Source organism: Orcinus orca, chromosome 18 (assembly GCF_937001465.1).
Source record: "Orcinus orca chromosome 18, mOrcOrc1.1, whole genome shotgun sequence".
NCBI lineage: Eukaryota > Metazoa > Chordata > Mammalia > Artiodactyla > Delphinidae > Orcinus > Orcinus orca.
The window spans coordinates 76,084,930-76,110,665 of record NC_064576.1 but is presented as its reverse complement, the minus strand read 5'-3'; the positions used below and the strand labels follow the sequence as shown (position 1 = coordinate 76,110,665).

General features: G+C 43.3%; 1 protein-coding gene across 4 annotated transcripts in view; it reads right to left on the bottom strand.

The window, feature by feature from the left end:
* The window catches only part of SACS (sacsin molecular chaperone), an 83,538-nt gene that overhangs the window by 15,294 nt on the left and 42,508 nt on the right, over positions 1–25,736 (bottom strand). For all 4 annotated transcript variants that reach the window (XM_049701300.1, XM_049701301.1, XM_049701302.1 and 1 more), the window contains exons 4-9: positions 24,505–24,592; positions 23,521–23,606; positions 20,724–20,835; positions 17,856–18,002; positions 14,304–15,795; positions 13,294–13,385 (exon numbers count right to left, since the gene is read on the bottom strand). In XM_049701300.1, coding sequence (XP_049557257.1) covers positions 13,294–13,385; positions 14,304–15,795; positions 17,856–18,002; positions 20,724–20,835; positions 23,521–23,606; positions 24,505–24,592 — 2,017 coding nt within the window. The remainder of the gene's footprint in view (positions 1–13,293; positions 13,386–14,303; positions 15,796–17,855; positions 18,003–20,723; positions 20,836–23,520; positions 23,607–24,504; positions 24,593–25,736) is intronic.

The following is a 25,736-nucleotide window of genomic DNA, read 5'->3' as shown; positions in this document are numbered from 1 at the left end:
AAATAGGGCATAACTGGGCTGATCACACATAAATCCGTATTTATAATAGCCTGTGGGAGTGATAGTTCTCTCTGGAGAAAGTGCTTATTTTAAATAAATATCTAAAATGCATTTAGATGTGTTTTAAAAATTATCCTATAATGCCCTACAAATAGAATCAACATGGAAGATAATTTTTAGTGGCGATTTGTTCACAAATAAAAGCACCAAAGAAAATGTGGATAAAGCTTAAATAAATACCCTTTTATTTAAGGGTAAGTAATTTATAAGGAGGCCCAGTTTCCAGGAGCCGGGTGGCCACAGGATAAAGCAAGGCCCAAGTGAGCGCACGGGGGCTAGCACCCTGTCCCAGCTGACCAAGGCTGCCAGGAGCTGAGGCCGCCAGGACACTGGAGTTTCCTCTCCACCAGTAACTAGATGTGTGAGGAGTTAGGGGTCACACAGCCTCTCTGGGACTGGAAGTCTCTCATCTGGAGAAAGGATGAGGCTGAGGTTCTAGCTCTAAGACTGCTCTGTGCACGTGTCCGGGTACGGAGCACAGTCACAACCCTCCGAGGCAGTGCTTACTTGGTACTTAGCACAAAGTAAAGTGTGTTCTTCTGGGATCTGGGCTTTGCAGAAGTGCTTCAGGGACAAGCAACAGGGGAAGCGGGCCCTGCTGTGAAGGCAGGGTTACCCCCAACAAGGCAGCTCCACTCCCAGATGTTTTATAAACTAGGAGACTAATAAGGTTTTCTCTGGGGAAAAAAAGATTTTTGCTGACTTTTAATCAGTGGTCTAGAAAATAACATTTTATTTCTAAGTGCATGTTGTGTTTCAGAGTATTTTATCTGCAATACCAGAAGTAATAAAATTTTAAAATAACACTAGGTACCTATAGGTATGTTATTTGCCCATATAGAGAAATAAAAAGCATCTCAAATTCAATCTTATGGAAAACTAATATTCCATTTTCTCCCTAGGTACACGTAATTTCTAGACTCTTAAAAGACTAATTTTGGAAAGTTATAAAAGGGGGCACACCTCAAGCCCCTTGAAATTTTTCTGTATCAGCATTTGTTAACCAAGGAAGGACACCCTTGTTCCACAGACTCACACATCAGGAAGATGACCTTACTTTCTACCAAGAAAATTATCTTTCATGTTACAATAAGACATTTAAAATTACTGCCATAGAAGTTTAAGCAAGGGCATACTTTTGCAACTTTTGAAGACATCAGTACCCACATTCTGATTATTATCAGTTTCTACATTGTGTGACTTAGCGTAAGTCAAGTAGTAATATTTAAGAAGTCATAAAATCTTGTCAGTAGTCTGACTAGCATAGCCTCCTCGGTCTATGAGTCCCATTAAGATATAATTGTTTTAATTAATTTGTTTAATATTCTAAAAAATGCTTACTGAATTGAATTAACTATAATAGAATTTCCAAATCACAAGTAAGGCAAGGATACAATACCAAAGATACAAAAAAGGGTTAGAAATTAAAAATCAGAACACTCAACAAAAAAATCAAATATGCACCACACTGTGTCCTACGTTAGTAATTGGCACATGACATGCATTTTGTAGATAATCCTATCCAATATCCTTGCATGAACTTTGGAACTTATAAAACATGCCTACCTTCAGGAAAGTTATCTAATATCAGTGTATAAATAAAATGCCAATAAAACCTGCACACCACACGTAACATGCGATTAACACCAGTCATGCTCAAATGAAAAAACAGCAGGGAAAACAAAGGAGAGAGAAAATGTAGTAGGACACAATTCTAAGTATAAAAGTCAATTCAATCTGAAGTCCCGATTTCTGTTTATTTCGTATTTAAGCCTTTAGCTTTTACCCTAAAATATAAATGTTAACACAGAAAGAAGTCTCCCTGCCCTGGATTAGAAAGTCACTGAAATTGTAAAGCATCTCCAACAGTATCAGTAAAATAATTTCACAGCGTTTTAATAAATGACTTGTGTTTCTGTGGCCTAGCCTTTAAAATCATCAGCACTGTCAAAAGAGGTTAAGTAGTACTGTTAGGTGTCCCTGGAGACAGAAAGTGCTTATCTAAACTCTCAAGAGATGTGTCTGTTTAGAAATAGCTCTTCTCAAGGTAGTTTGTGCTTTCCTATAGATCGGTTCAAGATAATCACATCGACATGCTGAATCACTATTCAAGGACTGCACTACGTTTTTTGTTTATTTATGTGTTTATGTTCAGTCCTAACTTTGAGAAAGGTTTTCATCATGAATGGAAATAGGATATTACAGTCTACTTCAAAATAAGGTGAGGGGCCAGTTAAATGGTATGCCATCAGTCAGGCAGACCTTCAAAGGAAAAGGAAAAAAGGGAAAGAAAATGAGCACACAGGGAAGGCGAGGACAGCCCGCCGGCAGGCTCAGCACTCCCTCGGGCTCTCTGCAAGCCTGGCGGCAGCACCTAACACCCCAAGGGGGCCAGCAGAAACCTCAATCTACCTCAGAAGGCACGAGCATCATTCAGAACAGCACTCGTGACCAACTTCTCTCCAGAAGTCATCACTGACACTGCTTCGGCTTCCTAGTTTCCATCCCTAACAGGAGACGGACAACAAGTGGGGAGATGGCTGACACAACCCAGAGTCCCCAGGGCAGGCGCTAACTGTGCAGCCTGCTGACATCAAGATCCTGTCTTCCTCTTTGCTCACACCTTAAAAATATAAGAATATACAGTCATGGCAGGTGTGGAGGATCAGCCGCTTTTAACACAAGCTAGAAACCAAAGTTAATATTTATATGAATTACCACTATAACAATGACTTGGTTTCTAAATTTATTTCAGCTTCAAGGAAGAGACTGACTCAAAAAATAATGTTTACTAGAAAAACAATTTCTGTAAAGCAAATCTTACATCCTCTGATCTTCCAAGTGAAACATGAACTGGGGGGAAATAATACAAGTTGAGTCAAAACTTGTTATTAAAAAAAAAGACAGTCAATAATTGACACTCAGCATTGTGCGAACAGTCAGCGGCCGTCCCTAATGGGAGCTGGCGGCCACTCTACCTTTGCTTGTTCCCCGGGGGCACTAGGCACACTGGACCACGCTCCTCGGTGGCCAGTCCACGCAGGGCCTCTCACTTCATCGGCACAGATCCCAGAACGGATCCCCCTCTGACCTTTTTAATCTCAATATTTACGTGCATCATATAATAGGTGTGTGCACTCTCACACTTTCCCATTAAATACCACAGCTTAAAATACCAATTTCAAGATAATTCTTTCATTTGAGACTAAATGTCCGATGAAATGAATGTTTCCAAGTCATTTGAATATGGTTTTATTGTGGTATGTGTAACAACCACCTATATACTCCACTAGTATAGTTTCCTCTCTCCTTTAATAATTACCACCAGAAAAAAAAAACTGATATAACTTCTAGCTACTTAGGTAAGCGAAAAACCAGGATTCAAAGAATCAAATGAACAAAAACATCAGGCTACAAATGAACACGTTTAGTCATCATACCTGAGTATCCCCAGAGAAGTTGCTGTGCTAGAATACAATCAAATCCGTTCTTAGAAAAGGCCAGATTGTCACAATTCTCACATGACGGCTACAGGAATTGTTCTGTATCTTAAGATAACACAGTTTGCAGAATCTTACACATCATTATGTAAAAGAAAAGCCATAAACAAAACTCCAAACGTAGCAGAATGTACATTTAAGATCTAAAGATGTATTTCAATACGAACTAAAACCAAACTATTAGGCATTCCTACCATTTGTCTGACTCAACTTTTTTCCTATTTATTTCCTCCAAAACCCATTGACCGGCTCCTCTAACTTCTGACTGTCACCCATTTGCTCAGGTAACCTAACACAGAAATAATCTCAATCTGTAATAGGAAAAACAAAACAAAACAGAATCATCGTTCCAACTCTGCAGCTCTAGCAGGTCACGTAAATCCTTCAAATTCTTTCGGCTTCAACGTCCCCAGCCCTCAAAGGAGGGTGACGATTATCTCAGGATTGTGGAGAGCAAAGGAGATACTGAAGACCCAAGAAATCCTGACTCACAGGCACAGTGGGGGGTCTGCCTTTTCGTCCCTGTCCGTGCAACACCATCCCACCTGGCCCAGCCGCGGGGGCCTAGCATTAGCTTGTCACCCAGGCACTGGGAGTACAAAAGAAGTAACAGACGGCCCCTGCTCTCAAGGATTCGTAGTCTGGCACAGTGAAAACGTGCCTGTGACCAGGCAAAGGGGAGCACATGGATTGCGACAGGGTCCGGGCGTGAACCAGAGACGGCCCCTCAGGTCTGCGGTGCCGGGCAGGGCCGGAGACGCGAGAGTGGGAAAGGGAGCCGCTTGGAGGAGGCGCGTGGGCTGAGGGTTAGAAGGTGAAGGAAAGTCACCGGGCCAAGTGGAGGAGGGAGCCAGTAGTCTAAGCAAAAGGAACACCGTGTGCAAAACACAGGTATGAGAAAACCTTAATTCAGGTAAAAAAAAAAATTTACCAAGCACCCACCTTGAAGTGGGCGCTATGCTGCACGGCGGTGACAAATCTCACAGGGTTCTGGTCTCACAGGGTGCAGGGAACCCAAGTTTGTGCACCTGCAAGCGCCTGTGGTGACAAGAACAGAAGAGGGACACCGAGGGGCCAACCACGGGACGCCCCGCAGGCCACACGAACAAGACCGCGCCTGCCCTGCGTCAGGATCTGCTCGAAACCTGCGAGCGGGGCAGGCAGTGATGAGACGAGGGGTGTGGGCACAGTGACGGCGTGTCCCCGAGACAGAGGGCCTGCAGCACAGCCAGAGAAAATGCAATCCCCAGACCCCAGAGACTGGAGAACAAGGATGGCGAGCGAGGGGTTCATTCCTGGGCATGGTAATGGACGCCTTTCTCAGGAGGAAGGACCAGGCAGAAGGAGAGACAGACGCAGAGAGAGGATGAGGACCCCAGCTGGGAGAATGCCGACCTTGAGATTCCTAAGGAACTCCAGGGGCAGAATGATAGCAGCTGCCACCTCATCACCATTTCTTACGAGCAGGTAGCGTGTTAAACTGTACACGTTCTGTACACATCATCCGATCTTCAGAGAAACGCCTACCACGACTAAAACATTACAATTGAGGTTATCAATAAGCTGCCCCGCTGCGATAATGCAAACTGGATAAAATTCAGTTGGTAAGTTGTGACTGCCTGCCATCCTCCACTCAACCCTTTTTCTCATTTCATTCCACTTGTAAGAAAGTAATCTTGCATTTCATGTAATTGAATCTTGAGGGCCCCAGATATACTTTTATTTACATCTTTATTGGAGTAAATTGCTTTACAATGGTGTGTTCGTTTCTGCTTTATAACAAAGTGAATCAGTTATACATATACATATATCCCCATATCTCCTCCCTCTTGCGTCTCCCTCCCTCCCACCCTCCCTATCCCACCCCTCTAGGTGGTCACAAAGCACCGAGCTGATCTCCCTGATATACTCTTAATGGAAGGATGTTCCTGTACTGCCATGATACTGATGAGGAAAGAGAGGCTCAGACAGGTCGGGTAATTTGTTCAAAGTCACACGATGGAGGAGTTGACTCTGAGCCCAGATTTGTGCGGCCACAGAGCCCAGGCTTGTAACCACTACACTGCACTACACTGCCCCTCTTGAGACTGGGGTGATAACCGAAGGTATGGAGACCATTACATATGCGTGACAGTGGATGCCTGGGGGTGAATGAGTATACTCGAAGAAAGTAAGGAACAAAATGAGAGCTGAGCAAGGAGTTCCTGAACTAATCCCATTTAGGGGGTAAGCTGAGGAACGGGAATTCACAAATAGTTCTCAGAAGAAGGCAAAGAAGTATAAGGACACCGAGAGAGTGGTATCATCAAAGCCAGGGAGTTCAAAGAGGGAGTGACCAATAATACCAAAGCTGCAGGGAGATCAGGTAAAAGGAACAGAACATTCCACTAGATTTTATAATTTTTAAAAAGTCATTAACTGGTGACCTCGGTCAGGCAATTTTATTGGAATGATGTAGAAGCAAAAGTCCATGTGCTGTGATAACAGATGATGAGAAAGTACAGACAACAAACACACGCCACTCCTTCCAGAAGCTGGACTATGTCGGGATGCAAGAAAGCGGATCAAAGTCAAGGTCTGTTTTGTTTTCCCCCAAACGGAAAAGACGGAAGCGTGTAATTGCAAATGGGAAAGAGGCAACAGAGGTAAACGGTGAAAGTACAAGTAGTAACTTAATACTCAGCTCAGGATTTTAAATGTGAAGCAAGTGAAAGGTAAAACTACCACACAATGAGACAGATTTTGCCTGGGCTACAGAATTAGAGAAATACCGCTTCCAGAGGGAAAAAACTTCATACTTCAATTGTATGCAGCAGTACTTTCAAAATTGGCCAATCAGATTTTACTGATAATTGGTAAACAGAAGTCCACAGTGCTTTGTGTCAGCAAAACGATCACACAGTCATTATTTAGAGCAAAAAAGATCCAGTGCTGTTAGACATCTGGGACGTTCCCTACCATAGGAAGGGAGCTACACAGACGTAATACTCTCGGCCTCTCCCCTCCCCACTCGTAATTCCCCACCTGCCCCACACACCAGAAAGAGGAATGACTTATCAACCAGTCAGGGTGAAGAGGCTCTGCCCCTGCCCAGGGAGACTCGTGGGGCAGGGCGTACCCGGGAAGGAAGCCCGAGGTCTCCCAGTGCCCCTGCAACTGGCCTGGCGAGCTCACCCGCCTCTGGAGGGGTCACAGCACAAGTCCACCACGCGCCGCAAGCCAGGAGCCCCACTACCAGGATTATCAGTAACACAGGGGAGACTGGCGACGTCTACCTGCTGGATCCCTCTCTGTGCATCTCTTCACTGACGCGGCTCTCAGGAAAGCAGAGGTGTCATTTATTGGGTCCCCATCAGTCCCTATACATGTTTCATGTTTAATGTTCCCAAAACATGGCAATAAAGTAGTATCAAAAACAAATTTTTGTCTGGAACCAATGGTATAAAAGCAATAGAGAGGATACCCAGGAAGCAGTTACCCATCACCCATATGGCCAGATAAAAATACCGGAAAGGCTAGAGATCAGGATTATTAAATAATCACAAGGGTGGCAGGCCAATACTTTAATCAAGATAGGAAAAGTGACCACGAAGACAACTTCTGGGGTAATGAGCCACAGGTTACGGGCAACAAGCACAGTGAAGACGTCTCTTCTAGTTTAACAGTCAAAAAAAATTAACCAGGAACCAGAGATAAAACATGGTATTGGTATGATCCTACAATAACAAATCAGAATCCACAGTAAGTGAGAAAATGGAAAGACATACAAAGTGGGAAGACTCAGCGTTATAACAATGTCAAATTACCAAAGCTAAGAGTATATAAATTTAATTTGGAGACTTCCGGGAAGATGGCGGAAGAGTAAGACGCGGAGATCACCTTCCTCCCCACAGATACACCAGAAATACATCTACGCGTGGAACAACTCCTACGGAGCACCTACTGAACGCTGGCAGAAGACCTCAGACCTCCCAAAAGGCAAGGAACCCCCCACGTACCTGGTTAGGGCAAAAGAAAAAACTAAACAGAGACAAAAGGATAGGGACGGGTCCTGCACCAGCGGGAGAGACCTGTGAAGGAGGAAAACTGTCCACACACTAGGAAGCCCCTTCGCGGGTGGAGACTTCGGGAGGCGGAGTGGGGGAGCTTGGGATCCGCGGAAGAGAGCACAGCAACAGGGGTGCGGAGGGCAAAGCGGAGAGATTCCAGCGCAGAGGATCGGGCCGACCGGCACTCACCAGCCGAGAGGCTTGTCTGCTCGCCCGCCGGGGCGGGCGGGACTGGGAGCTGAGGCTCCGGCTTTTGTCGGAGCGCCGGGAGAGGACTGAGGTTGGCGGCGTGAACACAGCCTGCAGGGTGTTAGTGCACCGCGGCTAGCCGGGAGAGAGTCCGGGGAAAAGTCTGGACCTGCCGAAGAGGCAAGAGACTTTTACGTCCCTCTTTGTTTCCTGGTGCACGAGGAGAGGGGATTAAGAACGCTGCTTGAGAGAGCTCCAGGGACGGGCGCGAGCCGCGGCTAAAAGTGCGGAGCCCAGAGGCAGACATGGGACGCTAAGGCCGCTGCTGCCGCCGCCAGGAGGCCTGTGTGCGAACACAGGTCACTAGCCACACGCCCTTCCGGGGAGCCTGTGCAGCCCGCCACTGCCAGGGTCCCGGGATCCAGGGACAACTCCCCCGGGAGAACGCACGGCGCGCCTCAGGCTGCAACGTCACGCCGGCCTCTGCCGCTGCAGGCCCGCCCCACACTCCGTGACCCTCCCTACCCCGCGGCCTGAGTGAGCCAGAGCCTCCGAATCAGCGGCTCCTTTAACCCCGTCCTGTCTGAGCAAAGAACAGACGCCCTCCGGCGACCTACATGCACAGGCGGGGCCAAATCCAAAGCTGAGCCCCTGGGAACTGTGAGAACAAAGAAGAGAAAGGGAAATCTCTCCCAGCAGCCTCAGAAGCAGCGGATTAAAGCTCCACAATCAATTTGATATACCCTGCATCTGTGGAATACCTGAATAGACAACGAATCATCCCAAATTAAGGAGCCCTGTGGATGAAAGGCTCTTGGTGCTGCAGCCAGGAGTCAGTGCTGTGCCTCTGAGGTGGGAGAGCCAACTTCAGGACACTGGTCCACAAGAGGCCTCCCAGCTGCACATAATATCAAACAGCAAAAATCTCCGAGAGATCTCCATCTCAACGCCAGCACCCAGCTTCACTCAACGACCAGCAAGCTACAGTGCTGGACATCCTATGCCAAACAACTAGCAAGACAGGAACACAACCCCACCCATTAGCAGAGAGGCTGCCCCAAATCATAATAAGTCTACAGACACCCCAAAACACACAACCAGACGTGGACCTGCCCACCAGAAAGACAAGATCCAGCCTCATCCACCAGAACACAGGCACTAGTACCCTCCACCAGGAAGCCGACACAACCCACTGAACCAACCTTAGCCACTGGGGACAGACACAAAAAACAACAGGAACTACGAACCTTCAGCCTGCAAAAAAGGAGACCCCAAACACAGTAAGATAAGCAAAATGAAAAGACAGAAAAACACACAGCAGATGAAGGAGCAAGATAAAAACCCACCAGACCTAACAAATGAAGAGGAAATAGGCAGTCTACCTGAGAAAGAATTCAGAATAATGATAGTAAGGTTGATCTAAAATCTTGGAGATAGAATGGACAATAGAATGGACAAAATGCAAGAATCAGTTAACAAGGACCTAGAAGAACTAAAGATGAAACAAGCAATGATGAACAACACAATAAATGAAATTAAAAGTACTCTAGATGGGATCAATAGCAGAATAACTGAGGCAGAAGAACGGATAAGTGACCTGGAAGATAAAATAGTGGAAATAACTACTGCAGAGCAAAATAAAGAAAAAAGAATGAAAAGAATTGAGGACAGTCTCAGAGACCTCTGGGACAACATTAAACGCACCAACATTCAAATTATAGGGGTTCCAGAAGAAGAAGAGAAAAAGAAAGGGACTGAGAAAATATTTGAAGAGATTATAGTTGAAAACTTCCCTAATATGGGAAAGGAAATAGTTAATCAAGTCCAGGAAGCACAGAGAGTCCCATACAGGATAAATCCAAGGAGAAATACGCCAAGACACATATTAATCAAACTGTCAAAAATTAAATACAAAGAAAACATATTAAAAGCAGCAAGGGAAAAACAACAAATAACACACAAGGGAATCCCCATAAGGTTAACAGCTGATCTTTCAGCAGAAACTCTGCAAGCCAGAAGGGAGTGGCAGGACATATTGAAAGTGTTGAAGGAGAAAAACCTGCAACCAAGATTACTCTACCCAGCAAGGATCTCATTCAGATTTGATGGAGAAATTAAAACCTTTACAGACAAGCAAAAGCTGAGAGAGTTCAGCACCACCAAACCAGCTCTACAACAACTGCTAAAGGAACTTCTCTAGGCAAGAAACACAAAAGAAGGAAAAGACCTACAATAACGAACCCAAAACAATTAAGAAAATGGGAATAGGAACACACATATCGATAATTACCTTAAATGTAAATGGACTAAATGCTCCCACCAAAAGACACAGATTGGCTGAATGGATACAAAAACAAGACCCATATATTTGCTGTCTACAAGAGACCCATTTCAGACCTAGAGACACATACAGACTGAAAGTAAGGGGATGGAAAAAGGTATTTCATGCAAATGGAAACCAAAAGAAAGCTGGAGTAGCGATTCTCATATCAGACAAAATAGACTTTAAAATAAAGACTATTAGAAGAGACAAAGAAGGACACTACATAATGATCAAGGGATCGATCCAAGAGGAAGATATAACAATTGTAAATATTTATGCACCCAACATAGGTGCACCTCAATACATAAGGCAAATACTGACAACCATAAAAGGGGAAATCGACAGTAACACATTCATAGTAGGGGACTTTAACACCCCACTTTCACCAATGGACAGATCATCCAAAATGAAAATAAATAAGGAAACACAAGCTTTAAATGATACATTAAACGAGATGGAGTTAATTGATATTTATAGGACATTCCATCCAAAAACAACAGAATACACATTTTTCTCAAGTGCTCATGGAACATTCTCCAGGATAGATCATATCTTGGGTCACAAATCAAGCCTTGGTAAATTTAAGAAAATTGAAATTGTATCAAGTATCTTTTCCGACCACAACGCTATGAGACTTGATATCAATTACAGGAGAAGATCTGTAAAAAATACAAACACATGGAGGCTAAACAATACACCACTTAATAACGAAGTGATCACTGAAGAAATCAAAGAGGAAATCAAAAAATACCTAGAAACAAATGACAATGGAGACACGACGACTCAAAATCTATGGGATGCAGCAAAAGCAGTTCTAAGAGGGAAGTTTATAGCAATACAATCTTACCTTAAGAAACAGGAAACATCTCGAATAAACAACCTAACCTTGCACCTAAAGCAATTAGAGAAAGAAGAACAAAAAAACCCCAAAGTTAGCAGGAGGAAAGAAATCATAAAAATCAGATCAGAAATAAATGAAAAAGAAATGAAGGAAACGATAGCAAAGATCAATAAAACTAAAAGCTGGTTCTTTGAAAGGATAAACAAAATTGATAAACCATTAGCCAGACTCATCAAGAAAAAAAGGGAGAAGACTCAAATCAATAGAATTAGAAATGAAAAAGGAGAAGTAACAACTGACACTGCAGAAATACAAAAGATCATGAGAGATTACTACAAGCAACTCTATGCCAATAAAATAGACAACCTGGAAGAAATGGACAAATTCTTAGAAAGGCACAACCTGCCAAGACTGAATCAGGAAGAAATAGAAAATATGAACAGACCAATTACAAGCTATAACAACCCTCAAGGAAGACTCCACAGCCTGGCTCTGAATTAACAGTTACTCTGGGGGAGGGAGACGCAAGAGGGAGAGGATATACGGGGATGTATGTATACATATAGCTGATTCACTTTGTTATACAGCAGAAACTAACACACCATTGTAAAGCAGTTATACTCCAATAAAGATGTTTTAAAAAAAAAAAAAATTTAATTTGTCCCTAAAAATATTACAATAGGTACCCCATCCATCTAAGGCCAGAGAAGCAAGTTGTGGCCATGTTCTGTGCTACAGGGTGCTTGAACATTTTGAGTAAAAGCAGTATGATTCTGCTGGTTCTCTACCCCTTCCACCTGATTTGATTCTGAATAACTTCTGACTGATTTCCAAACCCCTAGCTACCTCAGAAACTACTGGCCATTAACAAAAAATCTGTCTTCAAAAGAAAGTAAAACCACACAATGAAATAGCACAGCCATGAGAAAGGGTGATCTACAACTGCGTGCACCAACCTGGACGGATCCCACAAACTCGGAGTAAGTGAAAGCAGCGCACAGAGTGCACACTGTGATTCCCCCCACAGGGAGTACAATAACTTGCTGAATCAATCTGTGCTATTAAGAGTCAGGGTCACAGTTACCCTTGAGTGGACAGAACTGTCACAGAAAAGGCAGCCAGGAGTCCCTGGGTGTTGGCAGTCTTCTGGTTTTGATCTGGGCATGTTCAGTTTATAAGACTTCATTAGGCCTACATTTAAGATATGTATACTTTCCTGTACGTACATTATATTTCAACGTAACGTTTTTATGTAAGAATGTAATAGAGAATTTGAAAAGTAAGGATTTCTAAAACTTTGGAGCAAAGAATGGCAGAGTAGTAGGAATCCACGTTTAGACTCCCAAAAACGCTACTCTGAAGATGACAATTCCCAGTTAAGGAAGGGATCTCGATATTGGGAACAGCAGTGTCCCAGGGACACCCTCCCGGTTCACACCCGCACTCCCTTCAGCGTCACTCTGCTCCATCCTGAACTCGCCTCCCCCATTCCAGCTCCTTTCCCTTCTGTTTACATGAATGATGCACAATCATTACCTTTGAAAAGAAAACAGCATATAGCATAAAAGACACATAACAAAGAATATGCTTTACAACCTCAACTAGTAGGACAAATCTAGAATTTTTCAGGCCAATATCTAACTTTGAAAATGTTCAGGCAACAGTCTTACAAGAGAAAGGATGCTCACAAAAGTTGAAAGATAATACTAAACAGAACCATGGTGATTTTTTTCCCAAAAAGGATTCCCAATAAAGGACACCCAGCCTTCGCTACGACCCCAGGAGTGCCCTTTCCTGGCCCTGCGGCAGAGGTCATTTTGTCAGCCTGCATCTCCTCGACGCTGCCTCAGGACAGCCACACAGAACTGAGGAGGCAGGTGGTGTGAGGACAGAGCAAGGCTGACGACCTTCTCTCCGCGTATGTACCCTCTAACCCACAAGAGCGCCCTCACCACCGGATAGGCTACAAGGGATGAGGCTGGGGGCACAAATGGAAAAGAAACGGGGAGCACTGAAACCTGCAAAGCACTGCGCACGTGCCAGGGACCACATCCATAAAGGCACACCGCCAGACCGTGACAAGAGACTTTTAAATACAGTATCACGTTCGGATTCTTTTGGATGTCAGAGTCCAGCATTGACACATCTTAAACTACAACAAGTACGTGAAGTTGAACCACATGGAACTGCTGAGTGATAACGTCTAAAATGGATAACTAATAATTTCGTAACGGTTCAACTTAATAGGAAACTTACATAAACTGTCATTTTTATCAATACATATATTAAAAAAACAACAACAACTAAACAGCAATTACTAAACAGTAATACCTCGGGTTTGGGCAGCTTCCTTTAAAGCAGCCAGAAGGTGAGGCTTCAAGTTATCCAAAATAAATTTTCCTTCGAGACCTGGGAAAAGGGACCTAAAGAGTGAAAGAAACACAGCAATTTTAATCTTCTAACAATTCTAAGATACAGAAATTCAATCATATAATTTCAAGCCAGTTAAATGTAATTACTATATTACATCAATAATAAGGCACACATCTAATCACACTGCAACACTTTTTGATCAAGTATTACCCAGGCTTCACTTTAAAACATGAGGACATCATGGACCATATCTAAATCCAGAAATTGTCTAAACTTCTTAGAATAAAATTCATTTTGGGCTTCCCTGGTGGCGCGGTGGTTGATAATCCACCTGCCGATGCAGAGGACACGGGTTCGAGCCCTGGTCTGGGAGGATCCCACATGCCGCGGAGCGACTAGCCCCGTGAGTCACAATTACTGAGCCTGCGCGTCTGGAGCCTGTGCTCCGCAATGGGAGAGGCCGCGATAGTGAGAGGCCCGCGCACCGCGATGAGGAGTGGCTCCCACTTGCCGCAATTAGAGAAAGCCCTCGCGCAGAAACGAAGAACCAACACAGCCAAAAAAATAAATAAATTAAATTAAATTAAAAAAATTCATTTTATTTTCTGAAATGTCAATACACACCCTGAGTTATAAAGAATTACTTAGTGTGGTATTTTAATTAATTTAAATTAACTTCATCAAAATAATTCACTTTTGACTAACTGTAGTTACTATTAGCTCTTTATAACCATTCTTTTCTGTGTTCTGTTATTGGAATTTCCAAGAAAAACAACTGCTTGGACCTGCTCTTTAACTGGTAAACATCTGGATGCCTTTCACCTTAGAATGTAAAAATGTATCCTTTCCTATTTTAACAAGCAGCTCTGCAAAAGTCACCCTAAGGTAACATCCACACTGACAGCTGACGAATTTCACAGCAGCCGACTCAAGTGCGGGCAGGGGCAGAAGGTGGGGTCCGCGCATACCTGGGATAGTTTTCTGAGCTTATATAGATCACATCTTGATCGGACACAGACGAGGAGAAAGGGATGAAACTTCCGTTCTGTAGGGGCAGCAGCTCCAGCCCCAGCAGCTCGCCGTAGGCCTGGTCGGAGAGCACGAACTCTAGCAGATGCAGCTTCTCAGCGGCGCTGGTACTGCCCAGGTGCGCTGCCTTCCGCAGCACCTGCCGGGTCCACGCGGGCGTCACCTTCCTCACGGGCCTCACGCTGGACACGGCGAGCTGAACGGCGGCAGCCACGTGGGCCGGGACCCTGACGACCTGCTTCCCTGAGCTCTGGAGATAGCTGAGCACGGACCTGGTGCATTCCATACTCTCGTCCAGTTCCGAGAAGCACGCCTGCTCCAAGGGGACCCAGTGGCCGCTGAGGGAATACAGGACTGCGTGCTGGAACAGCTCGTGAAACAGAGGCTCCAACACGGGCTGCCAGTGCACCGTGGCCCGCTTGACGTCGGGCCACAGCTTGTAGATGACGTCCACCGACAGGGGCAGGTCGGGGCTCCTTCCCGCCTGCAGACGTTCTATGGAGTCTAAGATCAGAGTGGCGTAGGCTCTAGGGACGACGTTCAGGACGAGAAACTCATTCCACAAGGCGGCCGGGTCCCTCCACTGGTCCAGCTCTCTCCATTTGATGCTCCTGCGATTGTCCGTCAGGCCAAAGAAGCCACTGATGTGAGCTGGGAGGCCGGTTTTGCTTTCCTCGCCAGGCGGTAAAGGAAGGAAGCAGAAGGCTTTCCCGGAGAACTCGGACGCTGCTCCTCCCTCCTGCTCATCTCCACTTGACAGCAGCATGGCTATTCCAATGACGGGGACGAACTTCAACTCATCAGCCAACGCATCAAGCCTACTACTAATCCCTCGCCCACCCACGCTGTTACACACCAGCCAAGACGTTTTCTGTGCACCCCTGGCACTCTCATCTTCTAAAACTATATTTATAGGGTACGTGACACAGGTTATGCTGTTGCTGGGAATCTTCTCACAATAGTTACTGATGGCGGCCCCCAGGATCTTTATAGAATCCGGCCGCTCCTGTGTCAGGGCTGCACTCTCACTAGCAGTCACTCTGAAGACCAGCTTCTCTGTTCCATCGGCCTCGCGGACGCGTAAGGAGATGTCCTGCACACTTTTCAGAAAGAGCAGCACCGTGTCTGCGTCTGCCCTGAAAGACTCAAACAACTCGAGAACCTTCTGCTTATTGTAGAGGTTACTGCTAAGCTGGGAGGGCTGTAGCCGAAGGGGGAAACGGAAAAATGTTCCTGGAAAACTGCCATTTATAAACGTCTCCTTGGTGCTTCCAAAGATGCCAATAAATGGTGCAAACTGGTCTGAAAGTTCGCTAATTTCTCTGCTGTCCTCTTTGAGATTCCAACATTGGCCTGATTCATGTGGACCAAAAAGTGTCTGATGAGGATCTAACATCCCAATCTGATCACCACTAAAGATACAAGGAACATCTGTAAAGGAAAATTCAAGTCATGATCAACTCTGAAATTTAAAGGACAACTGTAAGCACAACTACAATACATAGTTACTATCATATAGTACACACGAAAAAGCATGAGCCACAAGATGACTCTACACAGATTTATCTAAAAACAAACTAAATCTAGCTTTGGAAATAGAATTCTTTGAGCACAAAAAATGATTTCTCTTTTAATTCAAAAAGTACCAGGCATTGAGAGACTTTACATGATTGTTGTGAAAACCTAAGATACACCTTCAAACACTTATTAAACAATTAAAATACGTAAAGAGAATCTGGATATTTACACTCTCCCCATAGCCAAGTGAACCCAATTAAACAGAACAGAGTTGCAGCCTATGCTCAAAATAAAACTTCAACCACAGATCCTCTGAGAAAAGAGGGAAGGGAAAGAACAACACAGATGATCAGCAAGCACCGTGCCCTGGAGCGAGTGAGAAATGGGCAGTGACTTGAGGGCCTAACCTTCACACAAGACACAACTCCGTGAGGTCCACCTGTAATACGCATGGTCACTGACCACAGCCTCAGGTGTCACAACCGCCGACTCCTAAGCTCTCGGGTATTTTAAGTAGGAAACGTTACATCCACCGGCCCAGCCACCATGTCCACCAGCAACGCCGGTCCACGGCCCCCTCGTCCACACTCCCTGTTCCACTCCCACTATTGAAACTACGTCAGGGAGGCTCCTGACGGTTGTAAAGCAGGACTCAAGAACTTCGCGGATCCTCAGATTAGAGAACAGCACCCCGGGTAACACCGTCCCACATAAATGTGCTCGTTCTCCGATAGCGAACAAATCCACAGTGAGAGCAGATGCTGACCATCAGGGGAATCTCTAAACAATTCACTCCCGTACAGCTGGCTCCATGCTTGTGCAACTCACGTGTGTGCCCCCATAAAATTTAAAGACTACTACATGACACAGATGTGAGGAGCAACTCACAAATGCTTGAACACATGAATATTAATATTCGTATAATTGTTATATAACGATTTCATCACTGTCATTACATAACACATAACTAATATTACTTAACACAATATCATACAATATATCGTAATAATGTAAATGCAATTTAAAAAATAGGCTTACTAAAAGTGGGCCATAGTGATGGTGACCCTATATCCCACTTGCCCAGGGCAGTCCCAATTCAGGCCAGTGTCTGAGAATAATACCACCTCTTTCACTCTCAGCAGTGTCCCAGTTTGGGCAATAAATTATGTGCCACTCTAGCTACAGCTACAGCTCTGCCAGCTCAACCCTCCTTCTCCTGCAAGTTCAAAATGCACAAACGGTTTCAAACTGAACGATAACAAGTGCTAATTTCATAAAAAAGTTTTATCACAAAACTATAGTAAATACTAAGAGCTCTGATTCTGGAAGAACAGCCATATACCCTTAGAGGTGTCTACCCTAAGAGTTCCAAGTATTTCCTACTATAACTATGAATCAGAAACCTCATATTCTTTCTAGATTACAAGCATGATTTCAAAATAATGGTTAAAATACTCGTAAGTTTAAAGAGAGTAAAATTTTTATGAGGAAAGTGAGAAACCAGAGTCATTTCAAAGGTCCTCCCCTTGTCAGTTATTCAATACCACTGGATATTATACTTTCTTCTTCCTGTTATTTAAACCTATGTACAAGAAAATCTGTGAAAATCAGTTTGCCTGACTCTTAAAGATTTGCAGTGTAAAAGTTTTTAGAGTAACAATTTTGTGTAGGCTTTCAACAGCTCACGTAAAATCTCAAACCTCACATAAAATGACTTAATACACTACACTGATTCCACCGGAAATGATGGCATCAACTTTTGCATCACATGATGAAGATTTGGTATAGTTACCATGGTAACTTGAGAAAACACAAGACGCACTGATATTTCATTGATATACTTCTTGCCACTGACAGAGAATTTGGGAAAAATGCCTTTTAAAACAGTATCATCTCTGAAGTTAACCCAATGAAGCACAAAATATAGGCTAAAATAATTTTCAGTCTCAAGACTGAAAAGCCAAACACCATACCTGTTATATGATAGACAGAATTGAACCCAATTCCAAATCTCCCGACCTTCAGAGGGTCGTCCTTTTTCCAGCTCCGTGCTATCTCCTGAATGCCGTGCCAGTCCTCCGGGGTGAAAACCGCATTGTTGTACACGTAGAGAGCTGGCCCTGGGCATCGAGAGGCACATGCAGGTGTTGAGAAAGAAGGGAGCGTGGGTGTTCACTTCTCTTACAATAACTTCCTCTACATAACATTGCTTATTTGATGGGAAGATGGAAAGAAATGAATGGAGTGACTGATTGAGCATTACAGTTGGTTGTTTTCACATTAAAAACAGAAATTACGGGGCTTCCCTGGTGGCGCAGTGGTTGAGAGTCCGCCTGCCGATGCAGGGGACACGGGTTCGTGCCCCGGTCCGGGAAGATCCCACATGCCGCGGAGCGGCTGGGCCCGTGAGCCATGGCCGCTGAGCCTGCACATCCGGAGCCTGTGCTCCGCAACGGGAGAGGCCACAACAGTGAGAGGCCCACGTAACCGCAAAAAAAAAAAAAAAAAAAAAACAGAAATTACAAATTAATGGTAAAAATTACCAGCAGAAGAAATATAGTATTGTTGACCAAAAATCCAAAAAGGAAAAACTATGGACTTAGATACTCGAAACACAGGGCAAAGAAGAAAATTAATCACAGTGTACTACTTTTAAATTTGTTCCTAAATAGAATATTTATTTATTTTTGTGAATGGAATTACCTGTAAATGTATAAGAAGACTAAAGAAACCCTGTTAATATATTATTTCATAGGGTGAAAAATAACCCTTCTCACGTGCCTATGAATTCAAGCACAGATATGGGGATGCTGGCCACAGTTTGCTTTACAAAAATGGCGTGGCTGCTACTTGGAAAATAGTCAAAGTGGGGATATGAAAAGGCCAAGACCGCGAGGCTTTTGTAGGAAGGACAAGCACGGGGAGGCTGCCTCTGCTAAACCCAGGCCACAGGGTGTCCTCAGACACAGCAGGAAAGGGCGTGGGGGAGCCCCAGATTTCGCCACACTCCTTCACTTGTACCTCTTAATTAACCACATCCTTGAAATCCTTAGTAAAGTGAGAAACTGGGGAAGATCTCTGAGTTTTCTGCATCGGATCTGACATTCTGAGTCTTTTGTAATCTCATTACATAACAAACAAGTTGAACTCAAGAGTTCTCGTGTACGACACTAAGTGTCAGTAAAGGGAAAAAACTGTGACCCAAGAAGATGACACCAGCCAAGATACCACTCATGTCTGAATGCGAGAGAAAGACCCTCAAACACCACAAGCACGGAGGGCCCTCAACAAACATTTGTTAATTAAAGAGATCAAAGATCATGTCCACTTCCTTCTGTATGTGCAAGTTTTAAAAAATTGTCTAATCTGACGTCACTTTAAAGAGCCTCTCTCTAAGTATGCTTACGCATAAACTCAGCTAAATAATCTTGTTTCATAATTTTTTCTTTTAATGAGGTGAAGTCAGGGCTGGAAGGAAAAACTCCTAGACATGAGAGAATTGTGAAGCAGAATACTTCCAGGATCTCTTCCCGATCTCTTCCCGTATACAGTTCTACAGGACACTCCCCAAATCAGGATGACACCAGACAGAAAGCATTGTGACACACACAATCTCCTTGAACCCTCAAAGTGACTGGGGGGGGGGGGGGGGACTATGTTCTCGCCGCTCCACAGGGGAGAAGGCTGACAGGCAGCCAGCCTCAGGGCCCCGCCCAGGCACAGGGGGGAAACACGAGGGGCGGGCCCAACTTACACTCCACACACCAGCACCCCACGGACGTGGGCCACGGGGAGCCCCGTGCAGGATCAGGGTTCAGACAAAAGTCCCTCATATCTACACGGGGTATCTTTCAACAATGACTACATTAAATCACAGACTCTCAGAGCCAGGAAACCTGACTGGTTTCACCCTCTCACCGAACAAATGAACAATGGGGGTGAGCTGACTTGCCCAAGATCATGAAGGGGGCAGGAGTCAGGGCTAGAATGAAAACCTCCTGCCATACTACGTCTCATCCCATCTCCTTATAGAATTTTAAAAATGCAACTTCCATAGCACAAATATGACCTAAGAATAAATATATGTATTTATTTATATAATAAATATATCATAAATGCTAAATATTTAGTATTTAGATGTTTAACAGTAATGTTGATTACCCTCCTAAATCATGAAACCTCTTAAAAAATATATGACTTAATCTCCTTAAAAATATGTCCAGGAAAGTCTGAACTGACCCTCCCTTTTCTCGATAACTTTCTACCACACACAGTCATTCACAATCACCCTACTGACTTTAAAGCTGCACTAAAAGTTACAAATATTCTTTTCAACACAGCACTTCAAAGCGCAGGACTTCAGCAGTCTTTACGTTCGTTATCGCTTCTTACTGTCTTCACTTTCATTTTCCTTACTCACTTCTCTCCTTCAATCTTTCTTCTCACCCTACTTCAAAATAATTCAAGGGCACTCTCAAAGCACAAAGTGATACACAAAGCCACAGCCTCTAACTTCTTTCCAAATGCAGAGAAGTGTTCTATTTGTCTCGCTAATGATACAAATGCTCACAAGTTGACTGAACAGAGTAAGAGATTTATGTATTTACATTGCTTATTACTCTGAGTTTCAAGATTTTTATTCTTCGCTCTGTAAAAATACCAACTAGCAGAGACGTCTGCCCACAAAAAGCAGAGAAAAACATCTCTTGGAGTTAAATATGCCAAGGAGTGAAGGACAGGTGGTAACTTGACTGTTCATTAAACACTCAATTGTAAATCACTAAAATTCACCTGTTAGTACATAAAATAAAACTCGTCCATAACTAATTATTGATTCTTACCCTGATATTGTGCCATATCTTTTGACCAAAGAGTCTCTGTTCCATACTGAGTTTCATCATATAAAAATTTAACTTCTGTGGCCCCAGCATCTTCTGCATTCTGAATTAATTCCTAGTCAAGAAATACACCAAAAAATAATATTTAATAAAACAGTAATATACTGCCCATCTTTGTATTTACCTATAATATTTAAAAAGTAATTACACATAAGTAAAGGAAACCCACTATCTGCATTGTGAGCGAGGTCTTTGTACATTCTTACAGTTAGCAAGTGCTGATGTGTAGTCCTTCCACATTGCTTATTGTGTAGATCTGTGCGCCAGCCAACTCAGTATAATTTTTCTCCCTTGGATATTTTAGTACAATTCGACCTAGTTTAGTCTAACGTAAAGAACCGGTGACAGGGCTTCCCTGGTGGCGCAGTGGTTGGGAGTCCGCCTGCCGATTCAGGGGATGTGGGTTCGTGCCCCGGTCTGGGAAGATCTCACATGCCGCGGAGCGGCTGGGCCCGTGAGCCATGGCCGCTGAGTCTGCGTGTCCGGAGCCTGTGTTCCGCAACGGGAGAGGCCACAGCGGTGAGAGGCCCGCGTACAGCAAAAAAACAAAACAAAAAACAGAACAGGTGACAATTTCCTGGATGAGCTCTGAATTAGACCAAACCAAATCCAGGGGCTATATTTTAAATGATGGGCCCTTAGACACAGAATAGTCCACCTGTATTAGCACACTCGTGACCTCTAACTTTGGGGGGCACTATTTTTTACTTTCCCAGCACCCTGGAATCACTAACGGGGGTGGGGGGTGGCAGGGATGGGCAGGAACTGCAGAGGGCGTACACTGATACTACAGCCATGCCGACAGCAAAGCCTTCATCAGAGCGGGTGACACAGCACGCTGCCTGCATGCGACAAGATAAGCATCAGACTGAGTGCGGGAGCAGTGTGCAAGCGAGAGCTGGCTGTGACATCAGGTGGGTGGTTAGTTCACCCCGTGCACACCAGAAGGCTGGGGACAGTTATCCCACATGCCGTTCAACCCCAAACACGAACACGTGACCACGCTTTTATCTACCTCCTCATCAGCTGCAAAGTCTTCCTGTTTACACAACTTCCCATTTCTCATGGGATTTTTAAGACTCACTCCCACCCTATTTAGTCTAGTAGAATCCCTAAAAATTAGCAATCTTATTTACATTAGGGTATAATATAAAATAATATTAAAGGTAGAAATAAAAATTAAATAGGTAGCAAAATGCAAGTTTAACTTACAGGATGACAGCACTTTAGAGGCTGGATCTTGCTTTCGTCTGGATAGCTACTTGAGACTTATGTGCATTTTAGGCAACAGAGATGAAGAAAACAAGATAACATCCCAAGTCCCAGATTCCAACTATCAGTCCCAAGTTGAACAAAAAATACGATGGGGCCCTTCTTCTCAGGGGATCTCTTTCAAACTGATTCTGAGAAGAAGAGGCAATAAATGTGCCAATTTGCATAAGATCTTGAGCTAGTCACTAAAATTTCTCTGGATCTATTTCAGCAAACATCACACAAGGTGGTGGCCTAAGTCTAGGTAATTCTAAGATTCCTATTACATCTAAAGTGGTAGAATTCTACTAAAACATCCAAGGGACAAAAATCATACTGAGTTGGCTGGCACACATATCTACACAATAAGCAAAGTGGAAGGACTACACATCAGCGCTTGCTGACCCTACGAATGTACAAAGACCTTGCTCACGACCACTGCCTTGTTTGCCAACAGGATCTCTATCACTCATTTTTGAATTGATGAGGCCCTACTAAATCCCATCTCAAATTTATTCTGTTCACCTCTCTCTACCCCCATAACCCAATAATGACACCCTTCCCACCTTCACTTTCCTAATATCTCAATATAAAAATGGCTTTCAAATTAGCCTTCTGTGAGCCACCGATCCTGTTCTCAGAGACAGACTTAAACTGCCCCAGTGCCTCATCATTACTAAACCCCCTAGGGTACAGCACTCCTCAGTCAGCGCCTGCCTGAGCATGACTGATACTAAGGTAAGCTGAACTGACCTAGTGCTTATTCTCTAAAATGTTACCATCTAAACTAGAAAATATCATAAGAGCTAAGATATTGAACACAATAAACACTAAATAATTAGAGGAAAATGCATAATAACTGATCTACTTTTACACTTAATTAAGGAAGTTTCTTATTAAGCTTAAATAAAAAATCTAACTTTTGCAGTATCTTCCATTTGCATTCTTTTATGATTGTTCAGTTTGTTTTTTTAATGAGTGTATTCAAACTAAAAGAATATATTGTAAATAGAAATACTTAACTAAAACAATTATCCTTTTAAATAAACTCTCCCAAAAAGCAAACTTCTAAATCTAGGGGAGTCAAACAGGCATGGTTCATGGCCCCTGAATGTGGGTTTTGTCTTATTTTATTTGGTCGGCTGGTTGGTTTGTAATGCCCCTGCACAATGTTTTACATAAAATTCATAAAATTACATTATATAATTACATAAAATTACCAAATAAATGTTCCTAGAGCAACACTGCATGACTACAGCACACTGCAGCTTAGGGGGTTCCTTTGCCTCTGAAACCTCACATATTTACATGGACTGCATCTCAAGCCATCCCATCCAGCGTATGCACTGCAGGTGCAGAGGGAAACAGACACAGCCATTCAAATCTAGACAAAATTCTAAAATGTAAGTACTAACAGGCCTTGTAAGTAATACTACTCTGTCTCATTTTTATCAGTGTAAATGCACACATGCACACACCCACACCTCACCTTAAGAATCTGTCCTCCTTCTGGATATCTTCTTAAAATGTCCTTGAGGAAATCTACAAGTGGGGGAGTTGTCTGACCAAATCGACCTGAGAACACGGGTAAAACAATTTAGAAGAAAGTCCAGTCCTCTGGCCTATTATCAACATGTTACTTGGTTCTGAGACACAATGAAGGTGTGCAAGTTCTGACTTCACACACTTCACTGCAGCCCTCTGGTACGAGGGCTACCTGACTAAACAGATTCAGTACAAAGTAAAGCAGATTCAATTTTATCAAAGCTCAAGATTTTTAATTAAACTACAAATTAGGTTTTTAAAAAATGTTCAAACATATACCAAATGTCACATAAGATTATTAATTCAAAAATAAAGAGCATGGCGGGGTGTTGCTATTTTCCAAAGCAAATGAAATAAATGGCGCTATTTTGTGGCTGCTTTGCCACTAAGTAATAAGCCAGAGATTCTGGTGCCTGTTATGACATCCTTAATGGTCGCAAACTCAACCAATGTTCTGAGTGTTTTGAAATACGGCACAATATCTCAACGGCTGCCCAGTTCAAATACCCTAAAGTCTCTCCTAAACTGGAGATTCTCAGAACTGACCAACCAGGTCACCTTCAGACAGGTGACAGCAAAGCGTAGGGAGCATGGGGGAAGGGAAATAATTTCTCAGATGCACAGAATAAAAATACATCTGTTTATAAGTAAAAAAGAAATCTGTGCTTAAGACAAAATCATCACTATGAATTTATCTGCACCATTTTGGTACAACTACCCGCCACGACCAAGCAACCACAGGACCCTGCCCGCAGACTGCTCCACCCAACGCATCCTTACAGCTCACTGGCTCCACCCACACCTGTGTTCCTCCGGCCCTGACAGCCCCTCATGACATCCAAATGTTATGTACATTCATTTTATTTTTAAAACATAATCTTTATGCGACTAAAAATGGAATTTACTCCTGGTAAAGTCAATGTTATACCTCCCCCTTTTAAGCCTTTTGATTGAAGGTTTACAAAAAGATGACAATTTTGGGAAGTCAGATCTCCAATCCTGATCCAGTCAGGTAACTGAAAAAAGAAAATAAAATTATGAAAAGCAATATAGTTCCTAATTCTATAAGTTCAAAACTTTACCTCATTTTTTTTCACCTAAGAAATGTTTGTTTTACAAAACAGTAATAGAGTCACAGATGTAGAAAACAAACCTATGATTACCGGGGGGGATGGGGGAGGGATAAATTGGGAGATTGGGATTGACATGTACACACTACTATACATGAAATAGATAATTAATAAAGACCTACTGTATAGCACAGGGAACTCTACTCAATACTCTGTAATGGCCTATATGGGAAAAGAATCTAAAAAAGAGTGGATTTATGTATATGCATAAAAACAAAAAAGAAATACTGTTTGTTAAGTGTTCATATAAGGAAATAAGTTGTTCTGGAGAAGTGAATATTCCAGAGAACAAAAATTTAGTCAAAAATTTTATTTAAAAATGTAAATGCTTTTTCCTTAAATAATTACAAATAGATAAAGATATATAGATTCTGCTTTAGAATAATTTTTAAAATTTTATGGTGAATCAGGATTATCAACATAAACAAAATCATTCTTTTTTTTTTCTTTTTTTTTTTTTTTCCCGATACGCGGGCCTCTCACTGTTGTGGCCTCTCCCATTGCGGAGTACAGGCTCCGGACGCGCAGGCTCAGCGGCCATGGCTCAAGGGCTCAGCCACTCTGCGGCATGTGGGATCTTCCCAGACCGGGGCACGAACCCGCGTCCCCTGCATCGGCAGGCGGACTCTCAACAACTGCGCCACCAGGGAAGCCCCCAAAATCATTCTTTTGATCGGCATTTCCAGAGAGTATTACTCAGAACAGAGCTCCATGGGATTCAACAGATATTAGAGGACCAAAAAAAAAGTTTTAATTTGTTGGAATAATTTGGTTTTTAGGGCATTCAACATATTAATATTATGGTAACCTTCTTTAAAAGGATTATACTATGTGGTATTTCACAAATTTTAGCAGTAATTTTTTTTCATTTATTTTGAAGAGCATCTTATAAGATACTGTTCCTAGAAATACACTTTGGTAAACTGCTTATAGACGTTGTTATAAAAACGCTATGATGTGAAAGGAAGAGATAAGTGAGGACTCCAACCTCTGAAGCTGCTTGGGTCTATGATTTCCCCAACTGGCTTTC